General features: G+C 46.2%; 1 protein-coding gene across 1 annotated transcript in view; it reads right to left on the bottom strand.

The window, feature by feature from the left end:
* KAT2A (lysine acetyltransferase 2A) overlaps positions 1-6,021 on the bottom strand; it is a 34,588-nt gene extending 28,567 nt beyond the window's left edge. The window contains exons 1-4 of the mRNA XM_044297227.1: positions 5,736-6,021; positions 4,194-4,317; positions 1,681-1,826; positions 497-586 (exon numbers count right to left, since the gene is read on the bottom strand). Coding sequence (XP_044153162.1) covers positions 497-586; positions 1,681-1,826; positions 4,194-4,317; positions 5,736-5,984 — 609 coding nt within the window. The 5' untranslated portion in view covers positions 5,985-6,021. The remainder of the gene's footprint in view (positions 1-496; positions 587-1,680; positions 1,827-4,193; positions 4,318-5,735) is intronic.
* Between the last annotated feature and the right edge of the window lie 14,003 nt (positions 6,022-20,024).

The raw sequence follows: 20,024 nt of genomic DNA, 5'->3' as shown, positions 1-20,024 counted from the left end.
TTTTGTCATCCGGGGGCATGCTGTTCTGCTTGTGGCCGGCAGGGGGCGCTGTCATCGTCTTCCCCCGTCCTGTGATTCGAGTCTTCAGATAAGTTCTTGTTTTGCAGAAGGAGGTGACGTCACTGCTTAAACTTTTTATTCTCTGGGTCTGTGTGTAAGCTTGTACCCCCTCTGGCCTGCAAGGGGAGTGCTGAACGTGGGGCACAGGGATGGGTAGAGGGTGGAGTTAGGGAGTCCAATTCAGATTCTTGCTATGTGGCCCAATGATTTCTATGTACGCCCCTGGATACTAATAACCTATCCTGAGCATAGGTCATCAGTATAAAAAAAGTCAGAAAACCCCCTTTAAAATAACTGGACTCTAACCATGTCCCTCCGACAACTAGGAAGCCACATGCTGCAGACAACTACTCTACAGAGGGCTTCATCTTAGAACTCCATATCTGTATAATGTCCGATGGTCTTTCACCTATAAGCTTCTCCATGCCAGTATCACCTGTTCAATATTTGGCTTTTCAAATGGTGGACTTCCTAGAGAGCCTTCAACCACCGGCCGGTTCATCTGCAGGATACACTTTCTAAGAAGCTGCAGGCAATAAAATAACCAAATTAGTGAGATCAGTTATATTACAATTAGGGATGAGCGAATCGACTTCGGATGAAACATCCGAAGTCGATTCCCATAAAACTTTGTTTCAATACTGTATGGAGAAAGCGCTCTGTACAGTATTAGAATGTATTGGCTCTGATGAGCCGAAGTTATTACTTCACAAAGTCTCTCTTTGCATAATAAGTTCAGAAATTGATTAAGGCTACACGCACACGAACGTTGTTCGTTTCAGTTTTGTTTTTTTTGCAGATAGGATGCGGACCCATTCATTTCAATGGGTTCCCAAAAAAATGCGGACAGCACACCGTGTCTGTTCCGTAGCCCCGCAAAAAAAAAAAAAAAAAATATAGAACATGTCCCATACTTGTCCGTTTTAAGCATCGTTACAATGGATCCGCAAAAAACAAAATGGCATACGGATGTCATCCGTATTTTTTAGCGGATCTGCAATTTGCGGACTGCAAAACACACACAGTCGTGAGCATGTAGCCTTATGCTGTAAAAAAAAAAAAAAAAATTGCCCGAACTTGGGTTCGGTTCCAAGTGGTACCTTGAAACCGAACCAGAGTTCGGGAAATGTTTTTTTACAGTACAAATCAATTTCTAAAGTTATTATGCAAAGTCTAGTGAGACTTTGCGAAGTAATAACTTCGGATCATCGGAGCCAATACATTCTAAGGCCTCATGCACATGAACGTATTTTCTTTCCATATCCGTTCAGGGTTTTTTTGCGGACCGTATACGGAACCATTCATTTCAATGGGTCCACATCCACAAAAAAAATATAAAGTTACTGCCGTGTGCATTCCGTTTCTATATGTCCATATTTCCCTTTCGCAAAAAAATAGAACATGTCCTATTATTGTCCGCATTACGGACAAGGATAGTACTGTTTATTAGGGGCCAGCTGTTCCGTTCCGCAAAATACGTAATGCACACGGTCGTGAGCATGAGGCCTAATACTGTACGGAGCGCTCACTTATCACCACAGAAAGTGCCATAATCCTTTACATTTTCCCTTTTTTTTTATCCTAGTGATGTGTTACAAGAGGCATACCTGTAAAACTCACCTTAAACAGGTAGAAGTACACTTGCTTGGTGTCGGTGTCCTCCTCCTTGTGTACGGACATGAAGAGGTTCTCCACGTCCACCACCATGCCCAACAAGCGATTGATCTCATCTTCAGATACATTTTCTAAGTGTGACACGTGGTCCGCTACAGGTAGAGAGAAAAGAGGCTCTTAGACCAACATATAGAGCTAAAGAACGGACTCAATGCTGCGGATCGCTAATGGAAGATGTGACAATACCTACACGGTAAGGCCTCTTGCACATGAACGATACGGATTAGGTCCGGTTACATTCAGGAAAACTCGCACCATTTCGCAAGCAAGTTCAGTCAGTTTTGTTTGCGATTGCGTTCAGTTGTCCAGTTTTTATCGCGTGGGTGAAATGCTCATTGATGCATTTTTCACACGAGTGATAGAAAACCGAATGTTTACAAACAACATTAGCATCAGTGAAAAACGCATTGCATCCGCACTTGCTTGCGTATGCATTTTTCGAACATGCTGCGATTTTCACGCAACGCACAAGTGATGCGTGCAAAACAACACACATGTACAAAGACCCATTGAAATGAATGGGTCCAGATTCAGTGCGGGCGCAATGCGTTCGCATCACGCATTGCACCCGTACGGAAAACTCGCTCGTCTGAGAGGGGCCTAAAGTTCCTTTCACCTGTAAGACACCTTCAAGAAGATCTGTCCGCTCTCCAGACAAATCTGGCTAAGGGCTCTTTCACACTTGCATTATTTTCTTCCGGCATAGAGTTCCGTCGTCGGGGCTCTATGCCGGAAGAATCCTGATCAGTTTTATCCTAATGCATTCTGAATGGAGTGAAATCCGTTCAGGATGCATCAGGATGTCTTCAGTTCAGGACCGGAACGTTTTTCGGCCGGAGAAAATACCGCAGCATGCTGCACTTTTTGCTCCGGCCAAAAATCCTGAACACTTGCCGCAAGGCCGGATCCGGAATTAATGCCCATTGAAAGGCATTAATCCGGAGCCGGCCTTAAGCTAAACGTCGTTTCGGCGCATTACCGGATCCGATAATTCCGTTTAGCTTTTTCTGAATGGTTACCATGGCTGCCAGGACGCTAAAGTCCTGGCAGCCATGGTAAAGTGCAGTGGGGAGCAGTATACTTACCGTCCGTGCGGCTCCCGGGGCGCTTCAGAGTGACGTCAGGGCGCCCCACGCGCATGGATGACGTGAGCCGCACGGACGGTAAGTATACTGCTCCCCCGCTCGACACTACTACTATGGCAACCAGGACTTTAATAGCGTCCTGACTGCCATAGTAACACTGAACGCATTTTGAAGACGGATCCGTCTTCAAATGCTTTCAGTTCACTTGCGTTTTTCCGGATCCGGTGTGCAATTCCGGCAAATGGAGTACACGACGGATCTGGACAACGCAAGTGTGAAAGAGGCCTTAGGCTACTTTCACACTTGCGTTTTGTGCAGATCCGTCTTGTATCTGCACAGACGGATCCGCACCAATAATGCAAACGCTCGTATCCATTCAGAACGGATCCGTTTGCATTATTCATTCAAAAAAAAGTCTAAGTCAAAACGGATCCGTTTTCAATGGCACCATATCGTGTCAGTGAAAACGGATCCGTCCCCATTGACTTACATTGTAAGTCTAGACGGATCCGTTTGGCTCTGCATCGCCAGGCGGACACAAACGCTGCAAGCTGCGCTTTAGTGACCGCAACAGAGACCAAACGCAGCCAAACTGAAGCATTCTGATTGGATCCTTATCCATTCAGAATGCATTGGGGCTGAACTGATCCGTTTTTGGCCGCCTGTGAGAGCCCTGAAACGGATCTTACAGGCGGACCCAGAAACGCCAGTGTGAAAGTTAAGTAAATGCTTATGTTCCACAGAAAATAATTCTAGAGCATCTTTTCTACATCATGCCCCTCTGCTATTCCTACTGGAAATGAATAAATAAACTGACATCTGGGCGCTACCATTCGGCATTTTACCCTATGCCACTGTCTGCAGTAATAGGAAATATATGCCGGATCCTTCTGGGATAAATCACATTGATTCAGTTTTCCATATTTTTTTTTTGCCATGATTAGAGATGAGCAAAATTCATATTTTGAAATTCGTTCACACTTCGTTTGGTGGTAAAAGGTGAGATGCGTTATAGATTTCGTTACCACGGACCATAACGCAATTTTATGACGGACTGCATAACGGAATGCCTTTAGAGGCATTCCGTCATAATAGAAGTCTACGGCCTGCATAGCGGATCCGTCCAGTTTACGTTATGCTGGAGTCCTCGTCTGATCCTGAGTCCTCTCCTGCATAACGTAAACCATTATGCAGCCCATAGTCTTCTATTATGACGGAATAAAGAAAAAGGCATTGCGTCATAGAATTGCGTTATGGTCCGTGGTAACAGAATCTATAAGGCAATTAAGGTAATTCACCTTTTACTACCAAACAAAGCATGAACGAATTTCATAAGCGGGAATTCGCTCATCTCTAGCCATGATCATTTCCTACCCAGTGAGTGACTACAGCTCCGGCAGGGCTCGCTCAGGCTGGCTGCAGGCTGCTGAAGGTCCATCCTAGGTGCGGTTTGTGGGTTGGGGTTCTTCCATCCATTGCATTTACAGACATCGTTTGCCTGAAGTAAGAGAAATGACAGAAGTGAATCACAGAGGTCATAACCGCAGGTCACTCAGCATTTCTTTGGGCGGCAAGGATCCATTAAAGGGGTTTTCTAGGATTTTCATACCAATGACCTATCCTGAAGATAGGCTATCAATATAAAATAGACAGGGGTCCGACTCCTGACAGTCAGCTGTTTGTTGAAGCTGCGGTGCAAATCAGAGTTCTGGCGAGTGCGGTGGCCCCTTTTAGCTTACAAAGCACAGCGCCGTCCATTGGGAAGCATCTGTGCTTGGTATTGCAGCCCAGGCCACTTGAGCTGCGCCTATGCCATCTGACTGCCTCTTCATACAGCTGTTCGGCAGAGGAGCCTGCAGTCAGACCCCCCCCCCCCCCCCCCCCCCCCCTCCACCGATCTCATACTGATCATCTATCCTGTACATAGGCAATCATCTTGAATTCCTGGAATACTACTTTAAATCCTAAATGAAAGGTTCCTTGGCCCCGTCTGCTCTCACAGAATCCTGTTGGTTTCAGCATGTGGCAGTGAGTGACTCCATTCTTCCCTATTGTAGCTGTTATAGAGGACTATGACCAGGACCCAATCACTGTCAGTGTAATATACGATGTCGGATATCTTGTTGTGCTGCCAGGAGTCAATTTCAGCACAATGCCAACCCAGAATCACATGCCCATCATAGAGCCCCGTTACACCTAGAGGCTCTGCTCTCTCTGCACTTTGATTGACAGGGCCAGGTGTAATGATGACATTTACACTGCCGGGCCAGCAGAGGGCGCGGTAGTTGCAGTGAGAGCAGAGCCTCTAGGTGTAAAGGCAACTCCTCCGTTGCTCCTAGAGGCTCATTTGCATATACTAAACATAATTTTTCTCAGCAATGTGGGCACATAGGAACATGGGACCAACTCAGATGCCAAGTGCACAGGTCAGCCTGTGTCATAGGTGCACATCTGTCATCCAGTGATAATGTGCTGCTCAAAAGCCGGTCTACTACTGGGACCAGCAACCTCCGTCACTCCAGCTGTTGTCAAACCACAACTCCCAATATGCACAACTGCTTGGCTGTTCTTAGAACTCCTACAGAAGTGCATGGGGGCACGCTGGGAGTTGTAGTTTCACAGCGGCTGGAGGACCACACCCCCATGCAATGAGGGGCTCTTCGCACTACGGAAACGTATCACCTACTGGCAGGAAAGGTAATATCTGATCGCGGGGTCCAACCGCTGATCATGAGAAAAGGGTTCCAGGCGTGCACTGCCGCGCCATTCATCCTCTATGGGGCACTGCACCCATGGGTGCTGAGACATCACTGCAGCCCATGATACAGATCCCAGCACCACTGCCGCACTCTGCAGGGACAGAATGGGACAAAGGCTGCACAGAGCAGCAGCCCCGCCCCTCCCACAGCTGCTTACCTTACAGGCAGAGAACACCCCCAGCTTTTCCAGCTTCTTGGCCCGGGGAAGGGCCCTGACTTGAGCTTTCCTCTGGCTGGCTCTCTGCTGCTGGCTCAGCCCGGGCCTGGCCGGGTCGCTGCTGCCCGCGCTACTTCCAGCTGTGGCCCCGGCGGTGGCGGCTGCAGCTGCAGCGGTTCCGCTCTGTCCACTTGCAGGTGGGGACTGCACACTGCTCCGGGACTGCGAGGCCTGGACCAGCTCAGCCATGGCAACGATGTACGCCGCGTGCTGTATCAATAAAGCTGTGCAGTTCAAAGAAGAGAGCGCACATGCGCACTATACAAGGGACGCCGGGAGTTGTAGTTTTCCCCCCTCTTTTGTTCCCCCCTCCCCCCGGGATATCATGTTTTTTTTTTCTTATTTGTAGGCAGACAACGCGACTTCTACTGAGCCCAGAGACAGAGGGGAGTAGACGCTGAACGCCTTCTTCTTGGGGCGAGAAAACATTGTAGTGGCCACTAGGTGGCGCTCACATAGTGTGCTCTCCGCACCCATTATGTCTAAAAGGCTCCATTCACACGTCCGCAAAATGGGTCCGCATCCTTTCCGCAATTTTGCGGAAAGGGTGCGGACCCATTCATTCTCTATGGGGACGGAATGTGCTGTCCGCATCCACATTTGCGGATCCGCACTTCCGCATCCGTGCTTCCGTTTCCGCAAAAAAATAGAACATGTCCTATTCTTGTCCGCAATTGCGGACAAGAACAGGCATATTCTATTATGTCGGCAATGTGCGGTCCGCAAAATGCGGAACGCACATTGCCGCTTTCCGTGTTTTGCGGATCCGTGTCTCCGTGTATCTGCAAAACACATTGCGGATGTGTGAATGGAGCCTAAGGGTCCATTCAAACGTCCGTTGTTTCTTTCCTGATCTGTTCAGTTTTTTGCGGAACAGATCTGGACCAATTCATTTTCAATGGTCCAAAAAAAAAAAAATCAGACATTGTGCTGTCCGATTTTTTTCAGGACCCATTGAAAATTAATGGGTCCAGATCTGTTCCGCAAAAAACGGAACAGATCAGGAAAGAAACAACGGACGTGTGAATGGACCCTTATCTGGAGTACATATACGTAGAAAGATCGCACTCAGAACGAGCCCCAGAGCTGTGAAGCAACTGGCCCCCTATTTCTTCCATAATAGTCAAACTAACCCTTTCACCCATGAAGGATTCTACGTTTGTTGCGTTTACATTTTTCACTCCCTGCCTTTCCAAGGCTATAACTTTTTAATTTTTCCATTCACATAGCCATATGACGGCTTGTTTTTTGCAGGACAAGTTGAACTTTCTAATGGCGCCATTTAATATTGCATATGATGCAGCAGGAAGCTGGAAACATTTCAAATTGGGTGGTATTGAAAAAAAAATATTCCATTCTGACAAAGTTTTCTGGGTTTTGTTTTCACCCATTCCCTATGCTGTAAAACTGACCTGTTACCTTCTCTGGGTCAGTACAATTATGGAGATACCACATATGTATCATTTTTTGTGTTATAATACTGAAAAAATATATACTTTGAAAAAAAATAAAAATATTTATTTCATTGGCTTATTCTGGTCCCTGTAATGTTTTTGTAGTTATCTGTATGGAACTGTGTGAGGGCTCATTTTTTTTGCGAGGCGTTCTGTATTTTTCCTTGATACTATTTTGGGGTGTGTATGACTTTTTGATCACTTTGTATTTAATTTTATGAGGGGAAGAAAAGTGAAAAAAAAACTACGAATCAGCCATTTAGATTTTTTTTCCATCTTACAGTTTGCTGTATGGGATAAGTACGGGCGTTCTCACATACGGTGATTCCCATGATGTTTATTTATTTTTATTGTTTACGGTCATATTGGGGAAAAGGGGGGGTATTTAATTTTTACATTTTTTTAAACTATTTATATTTTTAAAAACATTTTTTATACTTTCTAAAGTTTCCTTAGGGAATTTGAACATGCAATCATTTTATGGCTCCAGTCATAGACTCTAATGCATTAGCATTGGAGTCTATGAGAATTACACTATGTTTCTATGGAGCCCTGGCAAAGACAGTCACAACACACTATCTAGCTAGGCCCGGGAGCTCACACTCATGGATTTTTTAGCTCTCATCATGGTCACTGAACGTCCTTTCGGACAGGACACTGGATGAGGGGCAAGCCAAGAGTTCCATGGCAAATTGTGCCAGCTCTGGCCACAGGTCAAGCCTGCACACCTAGTAGTCCAGGGGTTCCTCGCTTCTCATAGCGTCCACATCGGCCGTTAACCTGATGTAGTCGGACACCTGTCGGTCTAGGCGTTCTCTGAGGCTGGATCCAGAGGGCGGCTGTCGATGGGTTGGCTGCAAGAATGATCTCATATTCGAAGTGACCAACACATTTTAAACCGCCCTCTTCTTGCAGGCACTGTTGGATTGGTACCCGCAACTGTTTCTCTGTGAGTAGAAATTCCTCTGCCAGCGCCCGCAAAAGCAGAATGCATCATTTCTCTAAGCCTTGCCTGGAAGTGCTGCATTCTGACAGCCCTTTGTGATGCTGATAACATGTCCGCCATTTTCTGTTTGTACCGGTTGCCACCCAGTACAGGTCCTTTACCTTTATGCTTTTTATACGGGGGTCCCTCTTCAAACACTGGAGCATGAAGGCCCCCATTTGCACTAAACTGGAAGCGGAGTGGCCTGGCTCCTGCTCACCGTCCAGGATAATGTCGTCCTTGGTCTCCTCCCCCCAGCCACGGACAACCCCAGGGATCCCAGAAAAGTTTAAAGCATGCTCTTCTTGCTCCTCCTCCGCCCTGGCACCATCCTCTTCTGACTCCTCTTCAGGCTCCTATTGACTTGTCTCAGATGGAGTAGCCCCCCCTGGGAATTCATCCAGCATTGCGACTTCTTAATCTTCCTGCTCCTCAACGGCTTGATCAATGACACGACACAATGCAAGCTCCACAAAGAAGGCGTAAGGTACGATGTCACTGATGGCACCCTAGCTGCGACTAACCAGTTTGGTGATCACATCAAATGGCCGCAGAAGTCTGCATGCGTCACGCATGAGCAGCCACTGGCGCGGTGAAAAAAAACAAGCTCCCCAGAACCTGTCCTGTTGCAGAGTTCGTACAGGTAGTCATTAACGTTTCTGCTGGAGAAGCCTATACAAGGTGGAGTTTCAGCGCGTCGGGCAGTCACAAATCAGACGTCTGACGGGCAGCTGGTGTCGCCACTGAACGTCAATAAGGCAGGCCATGGCCGTGTAAGATCTTCTAAAATAGCCAGATATTTTCCTGGCCTGCTGCAAGACGTCCTGGACCGCGAGGTATTTGGCAACGAATCACTGCACAACAATGTTCAGGACGTGTGCCATGCACGGCACGTGTGTCATTTTGGCACCATTGTCGCACACTACTTTACCAACTGTCAAATTGAGCGGGGTTAGCCACTGATCGGCCTGTGACTGCAGAGCTAAAAGGAGTGCAGGACCGGTGTGTGGCTCTTGGCTTCCAGGCACAACAGCCGCAGCACAGCATGGCAACGTCTCACCTGCCACGTCGAATAGGTTCTGGGGAGCTTGGGGGGCGCAGCGGAAGAGGCGGTAGCAGTGTAAAAGGAGGATTCAGCCGAGGAGGAGACGGAGGATAGAGTAGGAGGAGGAGAAGAAGAGGCAGGCCTGCATGCAATCCGTGGCGGTAACACCAAATCCACACGGGTGCCACGGGTTACATGCTTGACAGCTGTCAGAAGGTTCACCCAGTGGGCAGTAAAAGTTATGTACCTTCCCTGCCTGTGTTTGCTAGACCACGTGTCTCTGGTCAGATGTATCTTGGCACCGACACTGTGTGCCAGAGATACATTCACTTGCTGCTAAACGTGACCATATGGCTCCGGGATGCCCTTTCTGGGAGAAATATTTCCTTCCGGGGACCTTCCACTGTGGTGTGCCAATGGCCAGAAATTTTCTAAAGGCCTCTGAGTCGACCAGTTTATATGGCAGTTCAGACAAGCCTGCAGTCAGCCGTTGGGCAAGAGGGTTATACGGCGTCATCATCTTTTTACGCTCAAACATTTGGGCCACGGAGTTCTGCCTTTGCCAGATGAATGAGACTACGGCACAGTGGAAGGTGGAGTGGAGGACAAATGGGAGGACAGAAGAGAAGGAGAAGAGGCAGGACGTAGAGTGCTGGGAGTGTGGCTTTGTGGGTTCTGACGGCGTTGCTCCCACTGGGCTCGGTGATGGGAGGCCTGGTGCCTTCTTAAGCGGTCGTCCCTAGGTGAGTGTTCGGCTTACTGCGACTTATGCGTTGACAGCACAGGCTGCAGATGGCAACACTATTGTCAGCAGCGGACACGTTAAAAAAAGCCCACACTGCTGAGCCATGTGCCGATGTCCTGGGAGCACCAGATGTGACTGTGCATGGTGGATGGCGTGTTCCAGATATATTAGCAGTCTGCTTTTTGCCTCCTGTGCATTGTAAGTTCTGCCTGCTTCTCCTCCTTCTCCTCCCTATCTGCTGCTTTGTCTCTCCCTCTGAACTCCCCTCCTCTTCCTCTCTTATGGGCACCCACGTGATGTCCATTGACACGTCATCATCATCATCACCTTCGCCACCACTGACATTAGAGACCTCGGAGTAGGCTGCAACAGCGGGGACCACCCTCCTTGGGCTGATCTGGGTAATGCCGTCAGACCGCTGGGTAGTGGCCGTTGCTACCTCCTCTTCCTGATCCGATGCCAAGAATGGCTGTGTATCGGTAAGGTCTTGGAATGGATGGGAAAATAATTCCTCTGACTCGAGTGGAGGGTATATGGTGGTGGTGGTGGTGTCTTTGGGGGTGCACCCAGCAGTGAGTGAAGAGGGTGCAGATAGAGAGGATGAGGAGGGTGCAGAAGCGGAAGGCTGAGTGAGCCACTCAAGCAACTCTGGTGCGTCCTTTGACTGCAACTTCCCACTTAGGCTCTGGCCTGGTGCACCTGCCCAACCCCTACCTCCCCTGCGGAATGGCCTGTCTCTTCCTCTGCCTGTCATTTTCAAAATGACTTTGTGACAAAGTCCCTATAGAGGAGCAGTATTTATGTAAGAAGGTATATCACACCCCTGCCTCAATCAGTTTTTTGTAAAACATATTTCAGCTTGTCACGGTGGAGTTATCCAGCCAATAGACTATCGTAAGGCGCATAACCACAACCCGATGCAGGACACAACAAGGTTTATTACGAGACAACGCATTTCGGGGTCTCGACGACCCCTTTATCAAGTCTGTGTCACCCCAGTTTAAGTGCAGCTGGGTGTATACTGCCTGGTTCCTTCTAAAAATGGCGCGTGTCGGTGCAGGCAGGAAATCAGTTTTTTGGGGGGCAACTGGTATATCACACCAGTTGAAATTATTTGTTCCAATAGTGTTTGTCACTCTGTATAGCTGCGGTAACGCAGCAAAACCGCAGACAACTGCTGCACTACCTAAATGCAGTATATAGAAAGTATATTATTGGTATATCACACCCCTGCCTCAATCAGTTTTTTTGGGGGGGCAACTGCTATATCACACCAGTTGAAATTATTTGTTCCAATAGCGTTTGTCCCTCTGTATAGCTGCAGTATCACAGCAGAACCGCACACAACTGCTGCACAATACAAATGCACTATAATATACTTTCTATGTTAGAAAGTATATAATAAGTATATCACACCCCTCTGAAAGTCACACCTATCGATAGCACACTTATACCAGTCCTTAAAAGGACTTTTGTGGCCCTACTACCTAGTGTTTGGTGTCCCTAACAGCGTGTCCCTGCTCCACACAGGAACCTCTCCCTACACTGGCAAATTACTGAATGTAAAATGGCGGCCAGATCAGGTTTATTTATAAGGTAGGGGGTATGTCCATGTGCTGAAACGTCTCAATTGGCTGTCCTGTCCCACCCGATGGATGTGTCATGGGTCAAAGTTTTTCACAATGTAAAAGAATATGGCGCCGGCGGACATCGCCATATGTTCGCCAGGTTGGCAAACCGCGAATGAGCAAAGTTCGCCGAGAAATGACCGCCGGGCGAACTGCAAGGCCATCTCTATTCATAATGCATCATGGGAACATAATAATAAGTTTGAAGAAATTGTAATAGGTAAGGACAATCCTTGGGCTGTACTGACTCCTGAAACCCATGACAGTTATTCCTGCGGCTTGGGAGGGGAAATAGGTAGTGATAACCATGGTGGTCAAAAATGGTGTTTATATAATAAAAGTGTAACTATTACTGCAGTTGCTTATACTCTCCTCTATCATGTAACCTATAATTATACTCTTCCTGATGATCTTTATTTTGCTTGCGGGGCGGCAGCATGTCAGTTGATCCCACCTGGAGCCTGTACTCAGCCACTTTTATGCTGTCACATGATAAGCTTAACGTGTCAGGTGATAGGACCAACCTGCTGTCATTACATAGATCCACAAGGTAATCTTCAAATAAGGGCAGGTATTGAAAAAAATGAAGGAGATGGGAGATAAATGGCTGGATGCACATAGTGCTGACAATGACTCTTAGTGGTCAGATACTTTTTCCTTCTTGAACCCAGCGCATTTGTTTAAAAATGTTGGTGGGTGGCTTATGGGTATAGTACAAGGAATAATACAGATTTTGTTAATTGTTGCATTCATTTATATTGTAATTAAGCTCATATTGATGTGCTTGAGCAGAGTGTGTAACAAGAATAGTAGTAGAAAAGACTATGAGACATGTTAGGATGATCCCTCACACAGGTACAGCTATGCAGAATCTGGAGAAACCAGCAGCAAGGGGAATGTCCGGCTGAAGTATGTGTATCTGGCACCTGTGGTGAGTGAATATCTCAAAAGGGGGGAATTGTGAGGGTTGAAACTTCATATTGTGTCCTCAGCCTCCATGTTGTACTTCATACTGCCATTTTATGTTATAAACTGTGAACTCACCTACAGTGGAATACTTCAAAAGAAACCTGAAAACCCACCTCTTCAGACAAGCCTACAACCAGTGACCCTGCTGCCTCTATACTGCCATGACCAACTTAACCCGCACCTACTGTGTCCTTCTCCCATACCAGGTAGATTGTAAGCCCGCAGGGCCCTCTCTCCGTCTGTACCAGTCTGTAACTCGTCTTGTTTATGATTAGTGCAATTGTCTGTATTATGTATGTGCACCCCTTATCACATGTACAGCGCTATGGAATGAATGGCGCTTTAATAAAAAAAAATATTAATAACTTCTTTGCTAAGGATACTGTAACCTCAAGGTCACTCCTAGCCCCCACCACCTGGTCTGGTAAGGAATTCCAATAAGTGCTAGGAAGACTGGTATGTGATTAATAACCGTCTTAGGATTAGGAAGACGCTCTGGGTGTATAGCTAAGAGATGCTCATTTCAGATTGTGGTTTTAATGAGTTAATGATGTAAATGTTTAACTACGTCTTCAGTTGGAAATTATCCAGAATATCGCTATATTAACCTCTGCTTTCTTTTAATAAAGTTTAGAAATACTTGGTATACAGCACTGCACCTGTTATCAGTTATTCTCTATGAGTACTCATAAGGGTTTTCTGACCTACAGCAGTGAATAAAAATGGCTGGGTTGTTATGGAAACCTGGAGTAAAACTGTGTGTATGTGGAGACTAAGGGCCGGCGAGCTTCTATTGGCTGATAAGGGACATGTGACCGTGTGTATGGCAGTTGGGATATGAAGGCTTGTATTGGCTAATGCAGGTCATTTTATGGGAATATCTCAGGAATGGTACATCCTAGAGAGCTGTGACCCCCACAAGATTTCTTTCCAGGTAGCAAGGGATGTGTATACCAAGTTTCATTGAAATCGATGGTTGCGTTTTAGAGTGATCGCTGAACATACACACACACACACACATATATACGTCCTTCTTTATATATATAGATTGGCATGTGGCTAGAATATGCCATCTTTTTTTGCAGGAAAGGGGTCTGGCCTCTGGGATCGCCACTGATCTTGAGAAGGAGGGTGTTCCTGCACTACTTTACAGCTGTATCCCCTTCAAGCGAAAAGGGCCATGCTGCAGTTACTGGCACAGTGAGTAGCTGGTGCTCAGCTGTGCAACAAAAAGCTAAAGCAGCACTGCGGCCCCTTCATTCTCAGCATCAGTGGGGGTCTCAGAGGTCAAACAAAATGCCAATCATAAAATGACGGCACATCCTACCAAAATGAAAGGCCAATGAACACTTGCTTTCTGGTTCCTCCACAGATTACTGCTGATTTCTGGGGTACCCGCAGTGGGGCAGCCTATGATCAGCTAAATTCCTATGACCCTTGTAATAAAAAGGTACAGCGCAGAGTGGACATTGTACAGTCATGTGAAAAAATTAGGACACCCTTTGAAAGCATGTGGTTTTTTGTAACATTTTTAATAAAAGGTTATTTCATCTCCGTTTCAACAATACAGAGAGATTAAAGTAATCCAACTAAACAAAGAAAACTGAAGAAAAGTCTTTTCAAGATCTTCTGTAAATGTCATTCTACAAAAATGCCTATTCTAACTGAGGAAAAAGATAGGACACCCTCACATGTATTCCCTCTTAAATTGGCTCAGATCTCACACAGGTATATCACACCAGGTGCACATAATTAGTAGATCGTTACTCTGCATGTTGAATGAGGCTTGCCCTATTTAAACCTCAGACATTTAGTTTGGTGTGCTCCTGACTGTTGAAGTGAGAGTGAGCACCATGGTGAGAGCAAAAGAGCTGTCAGAGGACTTCAGAAAAAAGATTGTAGCAGCCTATGAGTCTGGGAAGGGATTTAAAAAGATCTCAAAAGATTTTGAAATCAGCCATTCCACTGTCCGGAAGATAGTCTACAAGTGGAGGGCTTTCAAAACAACTGCCAACATGCCCAGGACTGGTCGCCCCAGCGAGTTCACCCCAAGAGCAGACTGCAAGATGCTAAAAGAGGTCTCCAAAAACCCTAAAGTGTCATCTCGAGAACTACAGCAGGCTCTGGCTACTGTTGATGTAGAAGTACATGCCTCTACAATCAGAAAGAGACTGTACAAGTTTAACTTGCATGGGAGGTGTGCAAGGAGGAAACCTTTGCTTTCCAAGAGAAACATCGAGGCCAGACTGACATTTGCCAGAGATAAAGTTGACAAAGACCAGGACTTCTGGAATAATGTTCTTTGGACAGATGAGTCCAAAATTGAATTATTTGGACACAACAGCAGAGGACATGTTTGGCGTAAACCAAACACAGCATTCCAAGAAAAGAACCTCATACCAACTGTGAAGCATGGAGGTGGAAGTGTCATGGTTTGGGGCTGCTTTGCTGCAGCAGGACCTGGTCAGCTCACCATCATAGAATCCACGATGAATTCTACTGTGTATCAGAAGGTGCTTGAAGAACATGTGAGACCATCAGTTAGAAAATTAAAGCTGAAGCGGAACTGGACCATGCAACATGACAATGACCCAAAACATACTAGTAAATCAACCAAAGATTGGCTGAAAAAGAAGAAATGGAGAGTCCTGGAATGGCCAAGTCAAAGTCCAGATTTGAATCCCATTGAGATGCTGTGGGGTGACTTGAAAAGGGCTGTACGTGCAAGAAACCCCTCAAACATCTCACAGCTGAAAAAGTTCTGCATTGAGGAGTGGGGTAAAATTTCCTCAGACCGATGTCGAAGACTGGTAGATGGCTACAAGAACCGTCTCACTGCAGTTATTTCAGCCAAAGGAGGTAACACTCGCTATTAGGGGCAAGGGTGTCCTATCTTTTTCCTCAGTTAGAATAGGCATTTTTGTAGAATGACATTTACAGAAGATCTTGAAAAGACTTTTCTTCAGTTTTCTTTGTTTAGTTGGATTACTTTAATCTCTCTGTATTGTTGAAACGGAGATGAAATAACCTTTTATTAAAAATGTTACAAAAAACCACATGCTTTCAAAGGGTGTCCTAATTTTTTCACATGACTGTATATAATGAAGAGGACTGCATGTCTGCAGTGTGGTGGCCCTCAGGGGACGCGTGGTGGCTGGGGTTGAAGAGAATGGCAATGAGGGTGGTCTTAGTTCTTGCGGTGGCTAATCCCGCTTTGGCGCTCCTCAGGTCGCGTGTGCAGTGAGTGGAGGAGCACAACCATTCTTTTCCTCAGGTCACACCCTGGATTTGGGGTATCCTGCCTTGTGGTGGCTTGAGTGTCCCTGGTGTTGGATCGATTGCGGGGTGCAAGACAGCAGAGCAGGGGTTCCCCTGTCTCTATAGATATACCGTGCAATCCTGCTAAATGACAATTTATGGAATCCTTTATATTTCTGCAGTTCCTAACTCTCGGGTGCAGTCCTATAACGGATGGTCAGTCCGTAACCCTAACCACATGCAGTAAAGTCCAAACCTATTTTTGAGTCGTACCTTTACTGTCTCAGTCCATACATGGCCTTTTTGACGTTTTTTGGTCCTCAGCCATCTATACAAATTCGATGCTTCTTTCCTCAGAAGTAAATCCTCAGTAGAGTTTTTTTTCTGGCAGATTTAAACTCATAGGGATGATGTGTTCCCTGGATAAATTTTGCTTCAGCTACTTGTCAGATGTTCACACAACCCACAGGTTTCAGGCACACTCACATGCTTCTGCTAGGCTCCAAGGCTGAGCTCAGACTGGTTTGTACACTAGCCACAAGTAACCAGAGGGGATCAGGACCGCCCACCACCCGCCAACTGTAACTAAAGACTGACAGTTAATTGTTCTAGATTACAGGATGCATAAATCGAGGCATAACAGTAAACATTTTAAAGTAGTTAACCTGAGTAATGTAGCATTAACCCTTTTGCAGTGATCCAGTGGGTCACTGCACAATTTGTAGCATTTCCTATAGGCATCGTATTAATCTGTGGTTTGAAAACTCTTAAGAGAGATATTTATGCTGTTTTTGTCACTTTGCTCTTCCTCTGTCAGATCTTCCTGAGAGAAGTCTCCATTCCCTCTGACTGTGCAGAGAAACGCTTGACGGTGGGACAGATAGCAAATAAGCCCCCAGAGGGGGAGGAGTAACGTTAACTAAAATATAACTTTTAATTCAATGTGCAACTAAAACACACCACTTAGATGCAATATCTTAAAAACATATGGGGTCCAAGCCTGGTACACCAGTACTGGTAGAGAAGTAATAAACTTGCTCCACCTGGTGAAAGATGCGAGCAGTCTTACCAGACCAATGGAAATGCTGGGATCAGCGAGAGTTTCTAGGTGGGTCTGTCCAAGGACATCAAATGTAGGCCGGATGCGAGGTCACTCAGTGGGGTGGCGTCTGTAAAGGCAATGCAGAACTATACCCTAAATGACCCTATGGAAGGGGAAGGGGACTAGTTTCATTCTGCCTATCTATACAGAGCACCCGCCCTGATAGGGGCAACCCCGTCCAGATACCTGTCGCTACCCCGGACCTGATCCCTAATTCTAAAAATGAACGTGGCCAGTTAATGAATTCCTAATGACCTCCCACGTTTCTGTCTGTGTCGACTCTTCATGAGAAAAGACGGTGCAAAAAGGAAAAGAAGGACAAAAAAAACGCAGGTATAAACCCTGCAGTAATAACTGGTTCAAGTGAATAAACTTGTATTTGCCACCCCTAGGTGCTGGGATGCAAATCTGCAGAGGAGTTGGTAATCCAATGCTGGTCGGTATAAGAGGATGTGTTGTCCTCTACATGGCAGATCCCCTATGGTTGGCGGAATAAATAACATAATAATCTACCAGCCGCGATAAGGCACCTATCTGTGGGGTTTAAATAGTACATGCCTGCGCCTCTCCTAAAGGAAACGCCCCCCCCTCACCTTCGGCATCTGCGTCTGACGTCAGACGCGAGCGCCGCGCATGACGTCAGACACAAGGGACGGGCGGCCAATAACCGGATAGGGAGAGGCGGTGCAGATGGTTGCATGGAAACAAGTAAACAGGAAACCACATGGGGCACGCATAGGTCTAGCACGTCCATAGTAACGCTGTGAATTCAAACCACGACATAATAGTAATGGCATTCCTTGCAGGACTGTCGACAAGAGGACTTCAAGAGGGAAGTCTAAGGCAATTAAATGACACACGAGATGATATTGGGGGCAAAGGACCTAAATAGTGAACCCCTGATCTTATATTGTTGTAATCCCCACTTTATGCATAGTGAGAGAATTACGATGGCAGATGTATACTTAAATAAAACAACCATAGTCGAGTCTCTCATTCAGACCCAGAGGGGCAGATGTTTTTAGATAAAATATCCAGCGTGATTCGCGCTGGAGGAGATTGCTATCCCAGTCACCTCCTCTGGATGGAGGTTTAACCAAGTCAATGCCCATAAACACCAGTTGGGCTCTGCTATTATGTGTTATGTGTACATGTTTTGCCACCGGGGTGTCTCTTTTGTGTGAAATGTCTCCCAGGTGTTCACCTACCCTCCTTTTGAACTCAAGTATAGTTTTGCCGATATACTCCATCCCACATTCACAAAGGATGCAGTAAATCACTCCCTTTGATTTACAATTGATGAACTGTGAGATGGAGTAATGTCTGCCCATGACTGAACTTGTGAAGGATTTAGTTCTCTGTATGTGTTTGCATGCCACACAATTGCCACATTTATGGCACCCTACGATGTTAGACCGCAACCATGTGGGATGTATTATATTAGAGGAGAAATGGCTGTGAACCAACTTGTCACGTAAATTGCGGCCTCGTCTGTACGTGATCTGAGGGTATTTACCCAATACTTCATCTAAGTCAGGGTCCATTTTCAGGACCTCCCAATGACGTTGGACAATTTGTAAGAAGGGAAGGTCTGTGTTGGGACAAAGCTGCCTTGTATGCGGACCTGAGGACGTGGTCGGGGTATCCCCTTTGCTGAAACCGCGTCCTCAGGTCAGCTGCCTGGGTGACAAATTCCTGTTTGTTTGAACAGTTCTGCCTCAGCCGAAGGTACTGTCCTCTCGGAATCCCTCTCCTTAATGGGAGAGGATGACTACTCTCCCACCTCAGGAGGGAATTCGTGGAATTTGGTTTCCTATAAATGGAAGTGTCTACTTCACCTTTGGTGTTTTTAGTGATCTTGATATCCAAGAATGGCAAACTAGCACAGTGTGACTTACAGTCGAAGCGCATCCCTATGTCATTCCGATTGAGGTGCGACACAAAGGACTCGAACTGTGATTTGTTGCCATTCCATAAAATGAAGATATCATCAATATATCGCGCCCACAGACCAGTTTTTGATATATCCTCCGATTCCTCATCCCTGAATACCAGAGTCTCCTCCCACCAGCCCAGGAATAAATTAGCATACGATGGGGCACAAGGGCTCCCCATCGCGGTACCCCTGAGCTGGTTGTAAATTTTGTTGTCAAAGGAGAAAAAATTTCTGGTCAGGGTGAACTCAAGGATACAGAGGATAAATTGGCTGTGGGCGCGATATTGACAACCACGAGACCTAAGAAAATGTTCAACTGCTGTCAAACCCAGGTTATGCGGTATGGAGGAATACAAAGCCTCCACATCAATACTTGACAAGAGACAAGTTTCCTTCAATACCAGACCCTCCAGACGTTTTAGAAGGTCTGTAGTATCCCTTGTATGAGTTAGCAGCGCGGTAACAAAGGGGGCCAAAATACGGTCAATGTAGATCCCTAAATTTTGATTAAGATTGCCTACACCCGACACTAACTGTCTCCCTTTTAGGGATGACATCCCTTTGTGGATTTTAGGGAGGCAATAGAAGTCCATGACCACAATATTGCCCCCCTTGTCAGAGGGTTTGATAATGATATGGGGGTCATCAGATAATGTGGAGATGGCAGTGGTCACCGATTCAGTGCAATTGGAATAATGTGAAGAAACCTTGAGGTCTTCCAATTCTTTGGTGACCATGTTAAGAAAGATCCTTCACCGTAGTAAATCTGTCAAATTTAGGGGTAGGTACAAAGGATAGACCTAGTTCTAAGGTCTTAATTTCATCCTGGCTAAGAGGACGTGAGGATAGATTAACTACCTGTGGTCCCTACGCTATGTTGGGGGCAGTTGTGTGCGACTGCGAAGTGGGAATTCTAGGGTCTGATTTGATTGCCCTAAAAAACTATTGTCACATCCCCGATATGAGCCCCGAGACCGACCCCTTCGATGGGGCAGATAGACAAATGATGGGCATCATATGTAATATACATGATATTGAGTGCATCGTCCTTCAAACAAATACTAAAAAAATTATGAATAAAGTTTTAAAAGCAAACATTTTCAATTG

Source organism: Bufo gargarizans, chromosome 6 (assembly GCF_014858855.1).
Source record: "Bufo gargarizans isolate SCDJY-AF-19 chromosome 6, ASM1485885v1, whole genome shotgun sequence".
Lineage (NCBI taxonomy): Eukaryota > Metazoa > Chordata > Amphibia > Anura > Bufonidae > Bufo > Bufo gargarizans.
This window is presented reverse-complemented; position numbering and strand designations above follow the sequence as displayed.